The following is a 21,158-nucleotide window of genomic DNA, read 5'->3' as shown; positions in this document are numbered from 1 at the left end:
ATAACAGCAAAGAGGGTTTACTTCACTCTAATGCTCTGCAAACTGGAGGAATATGGTCAGCCCAGGATCTGTCATGGGATTGGTAGCATCTAAACCTCTGATGATCAAAATATTTCTGTCAGCAGGGATGATGACCCTCCTTTGGATGCTTCAAAAGATGCTCCAGTCTAGACCCAGGTGACTTCAGACAGGAGTCACCAGGCAAGTCTCTGCTCTGTGCCCTGGGGGTGCTCAGACACACAGACTGTGCCTTCCAAACCACATCAGCCCACGTGGACACCCAAACACAAACACCTCAAGCCATGCCAGCCCTTCACCTTGTTCTTTGATGATGGTGATGTTGACAACCCTGCGTCCAATCTTTGCAATGCCATTGGGTACCTCGATGGCCTCCACCTGCAGCTGCTTCTCATCATCATCATCCTCCCTGATGAAGAGCGGGACACGGACGTCCACCAGCTCCACTGCCTCTTGGAACTCCACCATTCCCTGAGCATCTGGGGGAAGGAGCAAGGGTGAGAGGTGGGAAATAACCTCTCATGCCCAGCCAGGAGGCAGCGCTGGGCTCTGCTCCCTACCTTGGTCTGAGGTCACGGTGTAATAACCCGGTGCGACCTTCAGCTCATTGAAAGTCTCCTGGGAAACGTTTTTTTCCACCACTTTGATGATGTCTGGCTTGGCTGAGTAAGGGGCAGTGAGCACTGTGTCCACAATGATGTGTTCCTGTCTGGAAGAGAGGGAGGGAAAGGCAGGTGAGAGCTGAGACCAGGATAACTCATCTCCCACAGCAGCTGGGGGGCAGTGAGTGTGTGGGGCACTCAGTCACCCCACAAGTGTGTGCACAAAGATGGAGAAGCTGCACCAGAGAGCTGCAAAATCCTCTTACCTTTTCCCAGAATTGGGCTGTAACCTGGGGGAATTAAAAAAAAAACCCAAATCAGTGTGATTAACACCTTTGGATAGACAGAGTGCTGTGTGAATCACAGCCCCGTGCAGGTCTGAGCTGCAGCACTGCCCTGCGGGTGCCAACCCATCCCACAGGATCCCAGCACATGTTCCCTCCTGCCCGGCTGCTCCCTCTTGCCCTGGGTTTCCCAACGCCAGGAACGTGCCCACAGGGCAGATCACATCTGGATCAGGCCGTGGGGAGGGGATACCACTCCCTGCTCAGCACTGGCATCCCCAAATTCCTCCCGGCCTGCGCCAGGCACTCCTGCATTTGCACCAGGCTGAAACTTTTGAAGGCTGTGGGAATTCTCCCACTGAGCACTGTGTGACCAGGGTTTGCTCCTGCTGCTTCAAAGCCAGGCTCAGCTGAGATCTCCTCCACAGCTGGGTGGTCTCTGCTCTGCCCCTCCTTCTGCTTCTGAAGCACCACACTAGGCTTGTCTCACAGACCACACTCCCTCCCAGCATCCCAGATTTCACATCCCAGCCTTCTGCTCCACCCCCCACCAGCAGCAGTGTCCTGGGGGAACCCTGCCCTGCAGGAGTGTCTCCCCCACTGACTCACCTGAACTTGGTCTGCTGGACCTTGTGGCAGCCAGGAATGTGCTTGAAAACCTCGTTCAGCTGCAAGGAGCAAGAGGGACTTTCACAGAGTATCCCTCACTGAACAGGGATGTGCTCAGGGAGCAGACAGGAGCCCTCTGGCCACCCCAGGCCCTCCTCCCTCACCCTCCCACACCAGGTTTCTTCCCAGGACATGGCAAGAGGCTGCAAACTGAAGCCAAACAGGAACTTCAGATCACATGCTCCAAAGCAAACCCAAAATCTCAACAAGATGCTTTGCTAATTCTTAAAACTGCAACCTTAAAAATCGTGCTTTCTCCCAAAAGAAGAAAAGCTACTCCTTCCTTTCAAGAGCTGTCTGGGTTCCCAGGGAAGGAGCACTGCCCAGCCCCCTGTGTGGCTGTCCCCAAGGCCACCCTGAGCCCCCCTTGTGCCCAGGTTCTTACATTCTCCTCCACTTCCTTGCGCAGCTGCTCGCACTCCCGGCTGTCTGCTTTCACCAGGTTCTGTGTGAAAATCCGGGCCAGCCGCAGGGAGACTCCATAGGGAACTGGACAGAGAAATTCCCAAATCAAACTCCTTCCTTCTTGGTCAGAGAAATAACCCACCCAAGGGCTGGAAGCACAGGGACACACGCCATGCTCTGTGTCCAGATCCTGTGCCACCAACACCCAAACACGACAGCACCAGCAGGGAAAACCCTCTGAGAAGTGGAAAAACTGGGAAGATCTCTGCCAGATCCAGAGAAGGAAACAGCATCCAGTGGTGGCTCTGGCCTGATGAGACAGTGAAACCAAGGCTGGCTCACTGAGCTCATGGCACTAAGACACATGCAGGGCACATCAGGAGGTGTCCAAGGACCCTGCCATGCCACAGGGCTGGACAGAGCTGTGCTGCTCAGCTTCCCCAGCATGGAAGCAGCTAAAGGAACAGCCACCCTTGTAACTGGGCTTGGAGGTAACACTGGGGCCACCACCATGGCTTTGGGCTCTTTACAGCACCCTCAGCATCTCCCCATGCTGTCCCTCACAGGTGGCACTCACTCAGCTCCTTGGGGTTGGTGGCAGCGGGGGAGGTGACACCCTGCTTGTGGACATTGTTGTGGATCTTCCAGCGCACCGTGTCGCGGCCCTTGAGGGATCCACTGCGCACCAGGGGAGTGTCCAGGTGGTCAGAGGACATGAGGCTGTGGCGGAGCATGTAGTGATCCTCCTTGAAGCCAACCGTGCGACCTGCAGGGCCAGGGGTGGGGTCAGAGCCTGGGCACATTGGGACAATGCCAGCCATCGGCTTCCCAACTCCAGGGACTCTGTTCTGGGGGATATTTAGGGTTTCCACCATGCTGAGGGTGTTGGGATGTCAGGATGGGAGTAGGATGGAGGGAGCAAGAGGTGTTCATGATCATCACTACGGGGTGTTCATGAGATCAGCTAAGCACTACCAGGGATATATGGTCAGGGAGAACCAGCAGCAGGATTCCCAGCAGGGCATCCCAGGGTGTGGAGCAGGGAAAGCAGAGCAGCAGCTCCAGGGCTCCTTGGCTCATGCTCTTTGCTAGGAGCCTTCTCCCCAATCCATCTCTCCAGCTCAGAGAGGAGGAATGCTCCTCCCAGCACAGCCCCAGCCCAGGAAGGCAGTGAATCCCACAGACCCCTCTCCCCCCAGAACCAAAGGTTGGTACCTCGTGCACAGCAGGGAAGCAGGGCCAGGCAAGCCTGGAAAACAAATGACCAGAGACACAATCACTGTGTGGCCAAGGGCAAAACCCCTCCTGTCTCCATCAGGGAGGATCCACATCAGCAGGGAGGGATGGGCAGTGGGTGGATGGAAATATCATCTCTGGAAGCTGATTTTAGCCAGATATCCCTTCAGTGGGGGAAATCCCACAGCAACCTGTGTTGACAACAGCAGGGGTACTGGATACCACAGGGACATCCCCTGCCAATCTGGCCATGCTGGAGGCTGGGTGGATTCTGGAAATTTGCCATGTTTTTGGCCACATCTGGTTCTCTCCCTGGGCTGGGCAAGCCAGCTGAGGCACTCACCTTGCAGCAGGCACAGAACTTCCAGCAGAGCAGCAGCAGCAGCCCCAGGAGCAGGATGAGGAAGATGAGCAGTGGGATGAGCCAGAGGAAGCTCCCAGGTGGGCACTCTGCAAGGGACAGTGCTGTCACCCCTGGGCATGAACCCCTATGTGGGGTGTGCAGGGAGGCAGGGATGGAGGGGAAAGGCTGGACCACAGCTCTCTGAGGGATGGAGCAGCCCAGTCAACCTCGAGAATTCCTCACAATGAGAAATGCTGTTCAGGGAGGACTGTCACACCTCTGCTCACACCCAGCCATCCCCAAAGTGTGCAGCACCTTCAGCAATCCCTGCCTGCAGCAGCAGGGGAAAGGCTCTGATCCCTAAAGGTCTCTCTGAGGTGCCACACTGCACCTCTTGCAGTTCAGTGTCACACAGCAAAGTGGGCAGGGAGGTGCTGCCTCAGCTCACCCTGCCCAGGGCCACAGCAAAGGGACAAAGCAGGGACTGGAGGCACTGTGGAGTGGGTCACTCTGATTCAGACCCCAGGCTGGACATCCCCTGCTCCTCCCAGGTCCCTGCTCACCTTTATTCTTCTGCACACGCACAGTGGTGTTAGGAAGGACGCTGGGGTCTCCCTCCAGGGTGTAGTGGTAGGTGCAGTCATCATCCTCATCCTGGAAGGAGCAGTACTCACCAGCCTCCTCTGCGGGGAGAGGGGACATGGCTGTGAAGTCACCAGGGCCAGGAAAGACTTGGGGACAGCCCCATTGCACACACACACACACACCCCCAGAGCAGGGCACCCCACGTGTCTCCGCTCAGTTCTGCTTCTCACAGTACCTTTCTTCAGCTCCTCCACCATCTGGATCTGGAGGTGGCACGAGCTGCAGTTGGCTTTCAGGTTGCCTGTCCCCCAGGTCTGGCAGCGGACACAGTCCCTGATGCTCTCACACACAGCCTGGAAGCCCTGGGAGAGGTGGGGTGGGGTGAGGTGGGATGGTCAGGGACAGCCCACAGGAGCAAGGGAGGACACAGCCTTGGAAAGGCAGAGCTGGACAGGCAGCACTGCATCCTCAGCCCAGAACCAGGGCAAGGTCCAGGTCAAAAAGAGGAATTACTGAAAACAAGCAGCTGAAAAAGGATTTATGAGCCCAGCCAGCTCCAAAATCTCTTACACCAATAGCATGCATTTGGGCAGCAATTAGATCTTCTCCAAGGGTTTTGGTGGCCTTTCCAAAAACTGACCAAGGCAGCTTTCTCCATCCCCACTGTGGGATTAGCCCATGTTTGTCCATGGGGAAATCAAATGTGTTCAAGGCCAGGTTGGATGGCACCCTGAGCAAACTGGTGTGGTGGAAGGTGTCCCTGCCATGGCAGGGGAGCTGGAACCAGATGAGCTCTAAGGTCCCTTCCAACCCAAAGCAGTCTGTGATTCTATGAAATGAGGTTTTTTTCCAGCCTTGAGGCAAATCAGAACAAGCCGAGCCTCAGAGCCCTGCCCATCAGCAGGGTGCAGATAAACAGACAGACATTCAACAGTTGCTGCTGTGAACAGGAGGGCAAAGAAAGCCTGTGGCTACAAAACAGCTCCAACTCCAGCCCCTTCCTGGCGACAGGACAGGTGAGAGTAACCCTTGCTCAGGATTTTGCTCCTGACTGAGATACACCTTCATCTCTGCTTTGCCTTTCTCTCCGTTGCAATCATTGACAAACCCGGAGGGACTCACCAGGGAGTAGCTGATTTCGCAGGTGGAGCTGGTGTAGAGCGAGGCCATGTCACAGATGCACCTGCCACACTCACACCTGCCGTGGTTATTGCAGATGCCCTGGCAGAGAGGAGGTGACAGTCAGTGTCCGAGGGCAATCACAGGCACACAGCAGCTCTGGGAGTCAGCAAGGTGTCCCAGCAGCCCAGGGATTCCAGCAGTGGGACAACTGCCTGGAGCAGAGGTCACAGGGCAGGGCAGGGCGGGGCAGTACTTACCCCTCGGCTGTCGATGCAGGTGTCACTGCTGGTGGGACATTCACAGCCAGGGCCCTCCCAGCCGCTCTCACACACACAGGCACCCCTGGAGCAGCGGCCACGGTCTGGGGGTGACAGGGGGGATTACCTGGGCTCCAGGGCTGTGCTGTGCCCCCAGCCCTAGCTGTGGCTCCCCCACTTTCCCTGGGCTGCAAAGGGGCTTCTTTTTGGGGTGCAAAGAGGCTGCAAAGGGACTTCTTCTTGGGGTGCAAAGGAGCTGCAAAGGGACTTTTTTTTGGGTGCAAAGGGGCTGCTTCTTCTTCTCGGGGTGCAAAGGGGCTGCAAACAGACTCCGCAGCCTCCTCCCTGCACGTCCACAAGCACAGAGTCCCCGCAGCCCACCACTGGTCACTCAGCCCCTCCACAGCAGTGCCACCAGCCCAGGACACCCTGTCTGTGCCCCCAGACCCAGCACATCCCCCGGCCGGGGGGCTGTGGGGCTGCTCCCACCGTTGCAGAGGAAGCCGGAGGTGCGCGGGCACTGCAGCACGTCGAACTCGCAGAAGGCTCCGTCGAAGCGCAGGGTGAGATCCTCGGAGTAGCACTGGCACTTCCCGCACAGGCACTCGCCCCGGCCCGAGCACGGCTCCACGTCCCCGGGGCGGATGCAGGCTTCGTTGTTGGGGGATGACGCCGGGGAGCAGTCGCATGTGTCGCCTCGCCTGGGGACAGAGATGGTGCTGAGAGGGGCAGGGGCAGAGCGCAGGGCAGAGGGGTGCTGGGCAGGATGCCAGGGAAGGAGTTTGTGTCACTGCAGGTCACCAGACCTGGCAGGATTCCTGGGAGGAGGGAGCTGGACATGATCCTTACCATCCAGGGTGGCAGATGCACTGTCCACAGACAAAATTCCCATGGAAACTACACTTGGGTGAGTCCAGCTCTTGTTGCTGGAAGAGAAGAGAGAATTCCAAAATGATTTCAGGAATCAGAAGGGCAGATCCAGGGGCAAAGCTTTGGAGACCAAGGACACACAGGACATCACACCCAGCTTGGACCAGGCAGTGATGGAGATCTTGGCCAGGCTGAGCATCGCTGAGGGGTCGAGCAGGACCCACAGACACCAGCCAACACATTCCCACCCCAGGCTGCCCAGGAGGAGGAGGAGGACACTGTTCATCACCCCACCTGCTCACAGGGACACACATCACAGACGACAGCAGCTGAGACCGTCAGGCTGTCACTCAGGGACGTGGGTTTCACGTGGATCACTCCGTGCCGCTCCTTCTCGGGGAGGCTGCAGACGTGCTGCCCACCCACGTACTCCAGAGCCTTCACGTGCATGTGGAACTTGCCCTGAAGGAAGGGACACACTGCAGGGATGAGCCAGCTCTGCTGGAGCACATCTCAGCCGGGCACGGGGAGCTCAGCCCCTGGCACCTTGCTCTGCTGCCATCCGACCACTTACCACTTTGCCCCGGGTGATGTCGAAGGAGCCAGAGTCTGTCTTGTGAAACATGGAGGAGGTGAACTCTGTCTTCAGGGCCTTGGGGGTGAAGTCAGCCCGGATGTCCATCTTGGAGCGGATGCGCTGGGTGGCAGAGGAGAAACACAACTCTGATTTTCAGCAATGCCCTGTCACCACCCCATGGCCTGCTCCAGAGGGGCACATCCTGCCTCCTGCCTGCTCTCCTGCTCAGGAGATTCCCACCCTCTGCCCTCTCTGGGAACCAGAATGAAGCCCCAGGGAGCACCATTACCTCAAAGGCTGTGCGGATCAGCTCCACGATGTTGGAGGAGTCTTCCTGGAGCACCCCGATCTCAGAGATGGGGAAATACTTGTGCAGCTTCTGCAGAGAGAGAGGAGCCCCCTGAGCTGAGGCCTTGAGAATGCTCCTCTGGCACTGGAGAGGGTTCTGCTTTGAGCAGGACTTGGACCAGAGACCTCCAATGTCCCTTGTGACCTAAATTACTCTCCAGCTCTGTGCCCCCACTGCTTTACAAGAAGCAGAAACCAAGACAGAGAGACCTCTAGAAGCCCACATTCCTGCACCCAGGAATCCACCCTGAGACCTCCCACAGCCCAGAGCAGCCCCCCAGCACAGTGGGGCACCCTCCCAAATATCAAAGTGTTGGTTTAGCACTTGGGGACAGGAGGTAGGAGAACACCTTCTCCTCACAGCCGAGCTGAAGCAGAGGAACAATGGTCCTGGAGGAAATGTAATCCCACAGGACATCATTGCCGTGATCTCCTCACCTCATAGTAGCTGTAGGAGTGGTTGGTGACAGCGAAGATGGGGATGATGTTGTGCTGGCCCAGCAGGCGCACCAGGGTGGGCACTGAGGGATAGTCCTGCTTGGTGTCATACACGTAGGTGCCATGGCTGTCCAGGTGACACTGCTCGTCGTTCCTCGCCAGGATCCCTGCCAGGACGTTGGTACCATCAGCTTCGTAGTGAAAGGCAGACTCGGTGGAGAACACGAGCAGGTGAGTGCTGTCCTTTCTCCAGCCAATCTTATCCTGCAGCCAGGGAGGGCGAGAAGGAACCTTGATCTCTGTGCCTCCCAAAGCCCTGCACAGCACCTGCAGCTGCTGGCAGGCCAGCACTGATGGGAGCTGGAATACCCAAGGGACAAGGCACCACCTGCACCTGGCAGAGGGCACAGCCAGCCACGTGGCCCCAGGATTCCCAGCACCCATCTGCCCCCCAAAGCACGGGTGTGTCCCACCCAGCAGCTCGGTGCCAGGCACATGTATGGACAGGGGGCAAGCCCACGCTTCCCTGGACGTGTCTGGAGCTGTGCTCAGCCCTCAGCCAAGCCCAAGTGGGCTCTTTTCCAGGGAGCAGTTTCATCACCGCAGGCACAGAGCGAGACAGAGAAAAGAGCTCCTGCAGGGTGCCCAGCAAGCAGCTCCTGTGCTGGGCATCAAACAGCAGGACACACACGTTCTGAGACTTGGGGAAAACTGGGAATGCAAACCAGCTTGGCACTGGGAGTGTGTGGCTGGGAGGGCAAGAGCCAAATGCAGCTAAACCTGCAGCTGCCCAGTGTGTGGCTCAGCAATGGGTACCAGGAAGATCCACTCATCAAAAACCCAGCTCCTGCATCCCTGGCCAGCCTCACCTTGCACACAGCCGTCTGCAGGATGGCATCAAAGCCTCCCTCGGGGGCATCCAGGTTGCCGGAGATGCGCTCCTTGCGCAGCTCCTGGCTGAAGTGGTTGATGTTGCTGGTCAGGCGGATGACGTTCTTGAAGGAGAACGGCGAGTCGGCGTTGAACCAAGGCTCACGCAGCCTGGGAGAGATGGACAGGGGTTTGGGGTGGGGCAGGGGCAAAGGGGGCAGGGAAATCCCACCAGGGAAGCCATGGAGTTGAGCAGCTCAGCAACCAGCAGGGAGAGGGAGAAGGGATGAGGGCAGAGATGGAGGAGACAAGATGTGCAGTCTGGCATGGCAGAGCAGGGAAGGTCTGAGAGCAGAGGGTGACACTGCTGGCATTGTCATGGTGCCACAGCAAGCCCTGGGGATGGGAAGACACTGGCACTGAAGGCAGAGAGATGGATTGAGGCTCTTGCACCACAGACACTGGAAGCCACAGAGGAACAGAAGGCACTTCCCACTCCCTCTGCTCCTCCCCAGGGACCCACTGGGCTCACTCACTTCTCAGGTCTCATGTCTGTCTGAGGGGATGAGACTTTGTCCACGAACTTGCCAAATCCAATGGTGTAATTGGAAGTCAGGGCTTGCAGGAACTCCGCTGGGAGGGGAGGAAAGGAAGGGGGAGACACATCAATAAAGAGATGCCTGTGAGCTCACACCTGGGAGAACTAAGTCCTTTTGAGGGCATCTTCTCTGCTGGTCAGTTCTTAGAAAAGATTCCCAAACTGTCAGCTTCTAAGATCTTTGGGCTTTTATGGGGCAGAACCCTACACCCCCTTGGCAGCCCCAAAACTGCAGCTCCTGCACTAGCAGGTTCAAGATGCCAAAGGCTCTGCACAGACCAGCTCTGAGGGGCTGGAAGGGGAGAACACATGTGAAGATCCCTGCAGGACCAGAGAGGCATCCCCCCACAGAGCAGTGATAATGAGAAGCTCTAATTAAATCAGACACCTCTCAGCCCTCTGCCAGCCGAGCACTTTCAGCCGCAGGCAGGAGAGGATTGAGCTGCCTGCCTCCATCAGCACAGGAGCTGGCTCCCCTCTCAGCCCACCTCTGCCCTCACCTAGGTGCTGCCCCATGCTTTTGAGGTTGTCCAGATCATCAGACATGGAGTAGGAGAAGTCCATGAGGATGTAGAGATCCACGGGGCTCTCCTTGGGCTGGAAGACATCCATGTCGAAGCTCATCTCCTCCCCAGCCCTCAGCCTCATGTACATGGCCTGGGGGGACACCTGGGTCCTCTGCAGGGATGTGTTGATGCTGAAATTCTGTGAAGAGGAGTGGTGTGAAGGGCATGGACTCCATCTCCTGCTCAGATGCAGCGAGGAGGAGGAGCATGGAGATGTGTGGGAAGGGCAAAGGCAGGGATGATCAGGCTCCCCTCCCTCGGGTTCTGCCCAACAGCCTCCCCATGTCCAGCCAGTCTCCTCCAGAGCGAGCTGAGCATTTTGCTCACATCTGCTCTGTCTGCAAAGTCACCCCAGCCTGGATCAGGACTGGTGGCCAAGACACTCATCACCTAGGGAACGCTTTATTTTGAGTAGACCCTACATAAACAGTGATCTGTGCCTTCTTGCTGAAGACTAGGGGAGGATGAAGGATCCCTCGGGAGGGGCTGAGCCCAGGCTGTGTCCCCAGCACACACCTTCTCTGTCCTCATCTCCCCCCGGGTGTACACGATGCTGGCCTCGCCGCAGCCCGAGCGCAGCAGGTTCTCCCGCAGGTCACAGCGCGGCTCCTCGAAGCTCTGCCAGGGAGCAAGGACAGCATCAGAGCCACAGAAAGCACCAGATCCACCATGAGAGGGGGAAATACACGGGGCAGGAAGCAAAGTCCTGTGCTGAGAGCCTTTGGGAGCAGGAGTGGGGCAGAGATAGGGATGAGTCTCACACAGAACCACCAGTGTCCCCCAGCAGCAGAAATGTGGCCACCAGTGAGCTCCCACCAGTGGGACAAAACCCTCCCTCCATCCCTTGCACACACTGTTTCTGGCATATGGACATTTCCTGCTAAATCCCTGTATTGCTGCAATTTTCCCGTCCCTCATTTTCAGCACCAAAAGGAAATCCACATTTCAGCAATTCCCATCCAGAAGAGAAGCTGGATCCAGAAGCTGTCCCTGCTCATGTCCCTCTCCCACTGAGAGTGGTGGGATCCCTCCATCAGGAGGGTGGGAAGTGGAGCCCCAGGCTGCCCTGGAAGGTCTCACCTCATCAGTGCAGAAGGAGCAGTCCTTATCCACCCGGATGCACTCGGTGCAGCTCTTGGCCCGCGACAGCACACAGCGGTTACCTGCCAGCAGAGATCAGGGATGGGGTAAACCAACATGTGGGAGGGAGGGGAAAGGCTGATCCCATGCAGGGATGGAGGTTTTGCCTGCTTAGTGCAAAACTGCAGCAGGGTACCAAGAGGGGGACCCCAAATGCTGAGGTGAAAAACAGCAGGAAGAGCACAGAGCAGGTGTCTCCACATGAGGATTGGTGTGTCTGGAGCCCAGGACAGGTTCACACAGCCCCCGAGGGGAGGTGGCAGACAGAGCCAGCACGGCTTCACTCACTTTTGCTCCATTGGCAGAGGCTGGTGGCACATAGCAGGGACAGGAGGAGCAGCCTGGCACACACCCGTGGCAGCACATCCATCCTCTTCCTCCTGAAACAAAGGGATTGCTACATGGCAGAGAGCTGGGAGGTGGAAATGGACCTGGATGTGGCCAGGGCAGCTCCCACAGAGCCTCTGCCCAGCCCTGCACACCCAGGGGAAGCTGAGGCTGGAAGCATTCATTGAGCTCTGTAGGGCAGGGCACAACAGCAAAGCCAAGGGTGGTTTGTCCTTCACTCAGGCATCTGCCAAAGGCTCCAAATTCCCAGCAGTGCCATCCCTGGTCAGTGCAGGCAGCTGGAGCACAGGAGGCTCCTGGCTGGATTCCAGCACCATCCACACGTGAGAGCTCTGACCAGGCCAAGACATTGCTTTTCCTGGCAGGTTTGGGAAAAAAAAAAAGTGGAGGAAAACAAAGTGACTGTCCACATCTCTCCCCAAAAGCAACAATGACCCCTCCCTTCAGCTATTTCCTATCACACTAAGAGTTTCCAGGATGGAATAAAAAGAGGGTGAGGCCCTGGGAAATGCCAGGCTTGGAGTTTTGGAGTTGTTGAATGGATCTGTGGTTTTGAGAGCCTGGCAGCTCCCCTCTGTCCTGTCCAGGGCAGCAGGACCCCTTGATGGATGCAGAGGTCAAATCCTAAACAGAGTGAACCATTCTCCCTGCACCCACACGTGACTGAGAACACTCAGTGCCAGAAGTCAGCATTTGGATGTGATAAACAAAAGGCACAAAGCTGGAACTTGAGTTGTGCAGCTGTGGTGCCAGAGGTTCATTCTGGCACATTCTGGCACCCAGCAGGGCAAGTGGGAGCAGTCAAGGGAAAAACAACAGTGTGAAGATATCTTTAAGGATTTTCCTTTCTGGAAGATGCAAGTGTGAAATAAAAAATGTGAATGAATTGTCTTAGAGCTTCTTGCTGTGTCAGCCCTGACTGTAAGATGAAAAGAATGTGAAAACCACTCAGAACAGGGAAAGAAAATGGGAATGGTTGTTGTGTGCAGTAACAATGTCCGAGTTCCCTGAGGTACATCAGCACACAGAGCAGTTACCTGGAGATTCAGCTCCTCACAGCCTGGCGTGGGGTGCAGGGAAACCCCTGGAAAGACCCAACCTGCTCTCAACAGCACCAGATCAGATCATTTGGCCTCTGCAGCCAGGGGAAATCCACTGATTTCAGCAATTGTTGTGACACAGGGCTCAACCAACCCAGTGTCCACCCCACAGCACATCTCCTTGGTGGCTGCACTGGTTCCCTGAGACACACAGGCAGCAACTGACAGGACATTAGTGTCTCACTCATCCTGCCAGCTGTGCCCAGAGGGATTTATCACAGTCATTGATGTCCCATGGCTTCAACGTGAGAAACACAGGAGCCTCAGGGCAGCATCTCTGAGGAAACCCTGGGAAGCTCTGCTGTTCCTCAGGATGTGTAGCCAATGTGCTGTTTTGCCAATGTGCTGCTTTCCTGAGGGGTAAAAGGTACCAGCTGACCAGGGAACTCCTCTGCTGCCCTCCCTGCCACACTGAGTGTCCCCAGGTCAAGTCCCAGCACTGGCTCTGAGCCTGGCTGGCCTCATCCTGGACATGCCTGTCACCTCCTGCAGTGACAGTCCTCACACCAACACTCACTGGCAAATGCTGTGTCCCTTGCTACCAACACAGGTGGATTCTGAAGCCAGGAAAATCCCTTTTTCCCTTGTTCTGCCTCAGCATTCCAGCTCAGGACACTACAGAGACAGAAGTGGGGAGGTGCCAGTTAGATGTGGGATGAAAGGGTGGGGAGGAAATCCTTAGAGCCCACGGGGGCAAAACACAGTTGAAAACATCTCCCAAGCACCCAGCAAATCCCATCTCCCACCACAGCATGAGGATTGAGTGTGGGACCAGACTACTGAGCTCAAAAAAACCTAATTCCTCTCCCTTTAATCACCAGTTAGGAAAACTCACCCAGGAACGGATGGACACACCCCGGGCCTCGGGCACATAAATTGCCGTCACCTCTTTTCAAGAGCTGAGATAAAAGGCCATAAAATCATGCTCAGTATTAACGTCCCTGTTGCTCTGTGAGCCACCAACCTTCAAGGATTTTTCTGGGCAGGTGCCAGGGGGCTGGGCAGTGGTGGCACAGAGCATGGCCACTGCAGGAATGCAGCCTGCAATATTTGTGCAAAAATATGGGAGTGGCCACCCCTTGCTTTCCAAAGTGTCCCCTGGAAGGGAAAACGCCACTTTCACTTCAGGAAAGCTGCAGGATTTGGTTGGGTTTTCATGACGACAGCAACAACAACAACAACAAAAAAACCCTGTTCAGTTGTACAAAAACAAGGAGTGAGGCAGAGCAGCTCCTGGCTGCACACAAACTTCCTACCACTTCCCAGACCTGCTCTGGCATTTCCTCCAGGTCTCCTCTTGCTCCCCCAGCCTTTGCCTGCACCTTGATGTAGCCAGCAAAGCTCTAGAAATATGCCAGGAACCCTTGAGCCTTGGGCTGTCTGCCTCATCACCAACAATCCAGTAATGCTCTGAACAAGCCACTGGTGCAATGGGACAGAGGACAGGGTTAGAGCCCAGGGGATCAGGGACACAGCTCCTGCTCTCTCTCTCTCTCCCCAGCACACGTGGTGGCACAGAGCTGCTGGGGCTGTGCTCTAAAACTTGAAAATTACCAAGCCAGACCCCACAAAAAACTACCAGAAATCCAACCTGCGAATCAAATCATCACTTACACACTAAATCATACCAGTCTGGTTCTGTTTGCCTTCCCCATCCCTCTCCCCTCCTTCCCCAGATGTGCTCCTGGAGAGACTCAGTGTGAGTCTCCATGTGAGTCTCCATTTGTTGTTTGCAGCTCCCAGGCTGAGCTCCACACCCCAGATGTGGCCCCAGCATCCTCCAGCGAGGGACAAAGCACGGCAGGACCCAGCCTGGGGACCCACATGGAGCTGCTTTGTGGCCAACACCCCTGTGCTGTGCGGGGCTGGTGGCTGTGGGGTCATCTCCTCCCTCTGCCCCCCAGTTTGGGCAGGAGGAACCCCCAGGAGCGGAGGAAGGGAGGGCAGGACCCTGCCTGTGGGATTACCCAGATGCCAGCCCAGCCCAGGACTCTCCCGTTCCCTCCACGTGCTGCTCCTGCCACCTGCTCTGCTCCTTGGGCCCCACGGGACACTTTTCCTCTCTTCATCCCCTTTTACCCCACCGAACCCACACCCGTCAGGTCCCCCACCCCAATCCTCTTTCCCTATTCCCCTCCCTTTTCAGATCCACTAATTTGCAAATACCCCAAACACCTGCAGCTCAGCAAAGCCCACCCTGGACCTACCCTCTCTCCTGGCTTTTTCCCCTAGGGTATCCCTTGCTCCTCCTTCTCAGGAGCAGCCAGCAGTTCTGGAAAACAACCCCGCTGTGCTCACCCCCAGCCCGGCTGACCTTGCACACTTTCACCCGAGAAAGCTTCCCCTGCCAGCTCCGAGCCACAACAGCCTTTCCCCCTGGAACAGGGCTGAGGGATAGGGGGAAACCAACCTGTCCAACCTGTCCCCAAAGGGCTCTGCCGTGCCAGCCCACCCAGGCCACCCTGCCAGCGCTCCCTGACAGCCACCCGATACCTGCAGGGACAAACCCACCCGTGCAGCCCCCAGAGCCCTGCCCGGGCACCTGCATCGCCTCTCCCGGCCAGCCCGAGGCACGGGACGGTGTCCGACAGCCAAATCCCAGGGAAAAACCAGGGAAACCCAGGGAAACCCAGGGACCAGGCGGGCAGGGACTGAGCCCCGCGTGTCCTGCCCGTGTCCTGCCCACCTGCCCGCGCACTGATTCCCTGCCCGCTTCAGCAGCGCCGCAAAGTTCAAGCGAGCTGGACGCAGCAGATGAATTAATTCCACAAACCTCATTAGCGCTGGGTCTGACTCAGTGTCCAAAAGCTCGGCCGAATAACAGGCACCCAACGCAGCAAGCCAAGAAATTCTCCCGAAGGCAGAGGGGCAACGCGCTGCTTCGCTGCCGCAACTTGATTTCCAGCTTTGGGCTCTGCTTTCCTTTTTTTTTTCTTTTCTTTTTTGCTCCCTCCTCTCTATTTTGTGTCCCTTTTACTCTTTCCGGTTAAACGTCAACTCCCGGTCCGGCGGGGAGTGCAGCCAGCCCGCGATCCCGCATAACTCCCCGCGGATTCCTGAACCCTCCAGTCAAATATCCACTTTGTTCTCGCTCCCCTCGCTGTCCCGCCGCTGCCGTCTCGCCCTCCCGAGGGGCTGGCAGGGAGGAGAGGTGGGAGCTGCGATAAATGAGGTTGGATCCCAGGTGAGGAGAAGTTTTATCCCGGCGGGGAGGGAGGAGGGGATGCCCGTGACGCAGGGCTGGCATTCGTTGCTCGCTCGCACACCTGGGCAGGCACAGCCCTCCGGATCCTCCCTCCGCACCGAGCACCGTCCCACAGGAAAAGGGCTGAGCGGGGCTGGGAAGGTGCTGCCGTGGGGAGGGAGGGTGGAGAGGCTTCTCCTGCCTGCTCAGGGCAGAGCTGAGGGAGCTCCCCGACCTCCCGTGCCGGGGGTTTCTCCAAATTTCCCCCTGGCACGGCTGGGAGGTGTCACTCTCAATGCCCAGGTGACTCCTTGCTGGAATATCAGGTAAATTCCTGCCTCGACAGCCATGCCGAGCCCAGCCTCGGTGCTTGGCTTGCAAAGAGGATGGATCTGCATCCTGCTTTCTCCAGGACACGAGCATGCAGACCACTCCTCACCTGCAGTAAATCTGCCTCAAGGGTCTACAAAACCCCTTGTAGCTCTGTGAATGAGACCCATCCATCCCTACGCCCACACCCCTCCTGCTGGGCTCCATCCAAACCCCTTCCCCAGCCCAAGGAGCAGCAGAGGAGGGTTGGGAGTTCAGGTGAGGTTATTTTTCTCTCCCACAACACCTTTTGGCTTTAGTTTGGGGTTTGTCACTGCTCAGAACCACTCACGCTTTCCACAGAGTGGAGCACACTCATGGAGGAGATGCAAAGGCGGCATTTCGGCTCCCTGATAAATCCTCACAAGGAAAGCTGCATCCCCTGAGCCTCAACACAAACAATAGCAACAGCCAGATGAGAAAATGGCACATTTCCTGCCTGATTTGGAGATTAAAATTATGAGCAGGGCAATTTTGCCCTCCTCGTTATCTGTGTAGCATCACAGAGGCTGCTGCTCACTAGCACTGGTTGAAAGGTGAGGAGCAGGAATCCTTTCACTACAAGAAATTAGGAAGCCCAAATTAATATATGCAAACTGCCTTAGCCCCAGGATAAAGGAGGATGTGCTTGTGCCATTAAAAACTGCAGCAAATGGGAAACAGGCAGGGGTGCAGCGGAAGATGGCCTGGGCAGCTTGAATCTGGCATTTCCGAGTTTCCTGACACAGGATTGGCAAGCTCAGCATTACCCCAGCCCTCTTGGAGATGGGATTTCCTAGATTTAAACAAAAGTTCTGAAAATGAAGGAGGTTGGCTGATTTTTTTTTATAAACACATTAAGGTGGTGACTGCAATAGAGAGTTGGGACATGAGACAGAATGCAGGCAGAGCAGGAGCAGGCTGGGAGTGCCAGGTGCTGATGCTGGAGCTGCTGGGGAAGGGCAGATCGTTCCCATGGAGGGGCTGAAGGCAGGGGTCACAGCTGCAGCAGATGTTGAACACTGCAGAGGAATTAAAACTGGGCTTCAGTTCCCAAAATGGGAGGGGAGCTTGTGTTGGTGCTCACAGATGGGTCTGACCACCTCAGCTGCTCCTGTCCACCAGGAGTGCCCACCTCCCTGCAGCCCCAGGCCACCTCCCACTGCTGCAATTTTCCTCTTCGAGGTAAGCAATGCTGCCACTGCAGTTGAAAAAGCCAATTTAGGCTGCAAGCAAGAAGAATATTAGTAAAAACCCCAGTTTAGTGATGGATCCCTAACAGGAATCCTGAAGCCAAGCAGAAAAGCTCATGAGCACCCACCTTCCACCACAGTATTTGGTGTCCTGACTTTCTGGATGTCCTCCTTACTCCACCTGAGATGGAGAATGTTTCCTCCTGTAAAGGATCTCTGGCCTCTCCTGCAGACCCTGACAGCCCCAGGGCTTCCTGACCCCATCTGCCTCCCCTTCATCCCCACAGCCTGGAGCAGCAAGGAAGGACCAACTCCCTTCAGCATTTCCAGCGGCACACTCTGGATGCTGCCAGAAGAGCTCAAGATACCAATTTTGCACCTTTCTTTGAAACACAACCCTCCAGCACCTAAGAATCTCCAAATCCATGGAACAGGAGTTTTCCCAGAGCTGTAACTGGGCTGGTTTCACATTTGCAGAGCTGATAAAGGCACTTTTCCAATATAAAAGCAACTCCACTGCCAAATTTTTAGGGCAACAAAGCAGAGAGGACTTAGAAATTCTTTGTAAATACCCATAAGAATATAACAGGTTTTAACTTCATCTTGTCTTTAAATTAAAAAAAAAAAGAGGTTGTTTTTTGGGTAATCTTTCAGACAACTTCTCCAAATTACTTCCACCAGGGAAGAACACCTGGTGAGCTCAAGTTCTTGCCTTGGTTCCACACCTTGCACTCTCTGCTTGCTGGATCAGGCTTTTGCCACCCAAATTTGCTGTTTTTAAGAACAGAGAACAGGGACTTCAGAGGCAGGATCAGCAGATTTCAGTGCAGATGGCTCCACAACAGCTCACAGCCACACTTGTGGTGAACCTCACATTTACAAACCAGTGCTTTTCTGCTGTGGCAATGTGGCCTAGAAATGTTTGCCCTAGGAGGGAAAACAAGTAATTTTATAGCTCACACTAAATTATTGCTCTCTCTGTTGAGACTACCAGTCCGAGTGCCAATTACTGATAATTACAAGTGATTTCAGGGTTAATTATTTTCTTCTTTTTTTTAATGCCACGCCAGCTTGCAACAGAGCCTTTCTTCTCTCTGTCATGCCACCACAGCATGCCTGGAGACAGCTTTGGGGCTTTTTCTAGTTCTTTATTGAGCAGTTACAGCCAAAATCCTGCTGCTGGAGTACATTCACCTCCTTTTTAAATTCTCTAACAGCACACATTGCTAAAAGAAAAATAAATACTTAATCCCATCACCTCGCTGTACACTGTAGTGACAATATCCTGCTATGTGGCTTAAATAAAAAGGATGTGTAATAATATATTATTAATGCACATTAATGTGCACATAATTTATTGCACTAAATGATGCTTTACATAATTCCCCGTGCAATTAAGTGCCAGATGAAATTCTGCCTTCATCTCTCCCTCAGCCTTTACCCCAAGGCAGCATTAACTACACATGTCCCCTCTTTTCCAATGGATGTTCCTTGTCATGAACACATTCCTAAATGAAAATCTTTTTGCTGAACATCCCTGATGAACACTTGCCTCTGGGACAGGCAGCTAGAGGGAAATGGGATGATGAAACAGGACCAGAGGAAGACATTAGTGAAGGATCCAGGATAAAACTTCAGCCTGGGATAATCTTAACACCCATCCAGGGGCAGCAGGCATACATCAGCACCTCACCCAGCTGCCACAGGCTCAACACACATCCATGTCTTCCATGGGAAAGGCAAAACCTTTCCTGGTGAAATCCCACAGCTTTGCTGTTTACTGGCAACAGAGAGCACGAGCCCAGCCCTGGCCAAAGAAAAGCTTCAAATAAACAAAGACCAACTATTGGAAGTCGTTGGTGTCCGTGGTTCTCGCTTCGAACAAAAGGAAGGAAGTGGAATATAAACAGCCGGAGGAACAGCAGCGCAGGGAGGGCTCAGAGGTGGAAAAGTGCTCTGTAAAAGCCATACAGCAATGGGCTGGGGTAAATGTTCCCCCAGAGGGAAGAGGAGACTTTGGTGGAACCTTGCTGCCCTTTCAGGGGGTCTTGAACCTCAGCAGTAATTTATTTATTTAAATATTTAACATTAGACAGTCTTGGGGAGCCCTGCTGAGCAGATCCCCCTTTCTTAGTCCCTCTCTGGAGATATTCCAGAACCATCTGGACACAACCCTGAGCCCTGTGCTCCAGGAAGACCCTGCAGGGAGGGTTGGGCCACTCTGGTCCCTTCCAGCCTGACCCACCCTGTGATTCCCTGCAGGTACCATCTCTGGGCTTTCCCACCGTTCCCCAGGAATGACCACCCTTTGATGACTTTCTGGGCTCCTTAGAAAACCCACCTGTCTGAGGGGCTTCACAGAAGCTACAACTTCTCCCCTGCAATGGAGAAGAGCTGGAAAGGAGCTCGTGCTGCTCGTTGGCTGCAGCCATCACCTCCTCCCTGCTAGAGCTGTGGCATCAGCAGAGCCCTGGCATGGCCCAAAGCCTTGGCAAGGAAGATCCTTTTATTTTTTGTTCATCTCAGTGCATAACTCCCCTAAACCAGACAGTGCAGCAGCAATCCAACTAAAACATAGCTTCAGGTGCTCCCATTCCATGGTTTGAGGTGGGGCTGGCAAGGGCTGCCCTCCCCACCTGCTCCCTCAGCCTGGCAGCACCCAGCGAGACAGAAAAGAAAAGTGAGTCCTTAAAACACAAAATCCCTTCCCACAACAGCATCAAAGGAGGGCAGAGCTCTAAAGCACAACAAGCAAATAGAGAAAATCAACACCTCAGGGCATGGAGGTGGGAGAAAAGACTTCAGAAGGGAGAGGGAGAGCAGAAGCAACTCTGCCAGGGATGACTTCATTACTACAGCTCTCCTGCCTCTGCTGAGGCAGAGTTGAACGTGGAGTTTCAGCTGAGACAAAGCTCCTTGAGCTATGAGACAGCCCTGCTCAGGAAGGAGATGAGCAGAGAGAAGCCCCATGGTGCTCAAGAAGCAGAGATTGTAATTCTCACACTAAGGATTGATGAAAATGGGAATAGTTTTACTCTCCTGGGTATGGTTAGCATCCCCTTGGAAGGAGAGGTAAGAATCAGTACTACAGCTTTTAGAGCCACAAGTGCAGCCTCAGCAATCACTATTGCAGCAGCATGAGAAACTTTTCTCTAAGTTGTGAGTTTTCCTCAGTGCAGCTGGGCAGTTTCAGGATTTTTCGCTCAGAACTGCACTTTCCAACCTCCTTATCCATCTAATTGCAACATGCAGCACAAGCAAGAGCAGCAAATGATTGGCTGCAAGTTTGTTATACAAGGGTTGGCATCCTCACTCCAGCTTTTTGGAGAGACAATAAAGAAATCCAAACCCAAATCATGCCTGTTTCAAGTTGCCTTCTCCACTGCAGACAGCAAACAATGACTGTGAGCTCAGGAGGGAACAGCCAGGGCACAGCCCAGTCCTGCAGCTCTCTTGCAGAAGATGTTACTGCAGGAGTCTGGAAACTGCTGCTCCAGGCACCTCATGGCAACTCTGCTCAGGAAGATTTCTCCTCATCCCTCATGCAGCAGCATCAAGCCCCTCTGATCAGCATTTTCCCATCTCTCCAGGTGCTGGACAGTGTCACTCAGTGTCACTCCCTGCCTGTCAGAGCAGAGCAGGAGCTGAACAACCACCTCTCAGTTCTGCTCCTAAAATCCACAAAGAAATCCAGAAGTTTGGGATAACTGTGGATGCTGCAGAGCAAGGAGGAAGGAGCACGTGGAAGGGGGAAGGGGTGGGGTGCCAGGATGTGTGATATGAACAAGAAACATTTAAACAATGTTCAGTAGCTTCTGCAGTGGAATTCAACCCCAACAACTCCAGCAGTTCCCCTGTCAGGTGATTAACTGGTAGGTTTAGTTAATTAATGTGGTCTCATCAGTCTCTCTCAGTTTGTGCTTAGTCCCAGTGACAGTGACAGGACAGAGCTCTTATTCCACAGGGTGAGGATGGAGTTAAGGAATCTTTACAGCCTTGCAGGAGCCAAGTCAGCAGCCCAAAGCAAAGTAAATTAACAGAGATGTTTCCATCTAAC

The 21,158-nt window shown here is 54.8% G+C and overlaps 1 protein-coding gene across 3 annotated transcripts in view; it reads right to left on the bottom strand.

The window, feature by feature from the left end:
* The window catches only part of ITGB4 (integrin subunit beta 4), a 28,390-nt gene extending 12,677 nt beyond the window's left edge, over positions 1–15,713 (bottom strand). Inside the window, exons 1-25 of one of the 3 annotated variants that reach the window (XM_085077763.1) lie at positions 15,150–15,713; positions 11,217–11,308; positions 10,869–10,951; positions 10,305–10,406; positions 9,723–9,927; positions 9,161–9,257; positions 8,624–8,795; positions 7,755–8,018; positions 7,258–7,347; positions 6,966–7,088; positions 6,686–6,853; positions 6,371–6,447; positions 6,011–6,222; positions 5,522–5,625; positions 5,265–5,363; positions 4,378–4,504; positions 4,121–4,240; positions 3,558–3,664; positions 3,194–3,227; positions 2,556–2,744; positions 1,959–2,062; positions 1,514–1,572; positions 887–910; positions 579–727; positions 318–497 (exon numbers count right to left, since the gene is read on the bottom strand). In XM_085077763.1, coding sequence (XP_084933889.1) covers positions 318–497; positions 579–727; positions 887–910; positions 1,514–1,572; positions 1,959–2,062; positions 2,556–2,744; positions 3,194–3,227; positions 3,558–3,664; positions 4,121–4,240; positions 4,378–4,504; positions 5,265–5,363; positions 5,522–5,625; positions 6,011–6,222; positions 6,371–6,447; positions 6,686–6,853; positions 6,966–7,088; positions 7,258–7,347; positions 7,755–8,018; positions 8,624–8,795; positions 9,161–9,257; positions 9,723–9,927; positions 10,305–10,406; positions 10,869–10,951; positions 11,217–11,308; positions 15,150–15,154 — 2,986 coding nt within the window. In that variant the 5' untranslated portion in view covers positions 15,155–15,713. The remainder of the gene's footprint in view (positions 1–317; positions 498–578; positions 728–886; positions 911–1,513; positions 1,573–1,958; positions 2,063–2,555; positions 2,745–3,193; positions 3,228–3,557; positions 3,665–4,120; positions 4,241–4,377; positions 4,505–5,264; positions 5,364–5,521; positions 5,626–6,010; positions 6,223–6,370; positions 6,448–6,685; positions 6,854–6,965; positions 7,089–7,257; positions 7,348–7,754; positions 8,019–8,623; positions 8,796–9,160; positions 9,258–9,722; positions 9,928–10,304; positions 10,407–10,868; positions 10,952–11,216; positions 11,309–15,149) is intronic. The other 2 variants (XM_085077764.1, XM_085077765.1) reach the window with 2 other exon arrangements.
* Positions 15,714–21,158: the final 5,445 nt, after the last annotated feature.

The sequence above is a fragment of the Lichenostomus cassidix genome, chromosome 18, assembly GCF_008360975.1.
Source record: "Lichenostomus cassidix isolate B80296 chromosome 18, HeHo_3.0, whole genome shotgun sequence".
NCBI lineage: Eukaryota > Metazoa > Chordata > Aves > Passeriformes > Meliphagidae > Lichenostomus > Lichenostomus cassidix.
Note: the sequence above shows the minus strand (reverse complement) of the source record. Positions and strands in the feature narration are given on the sequence as shown.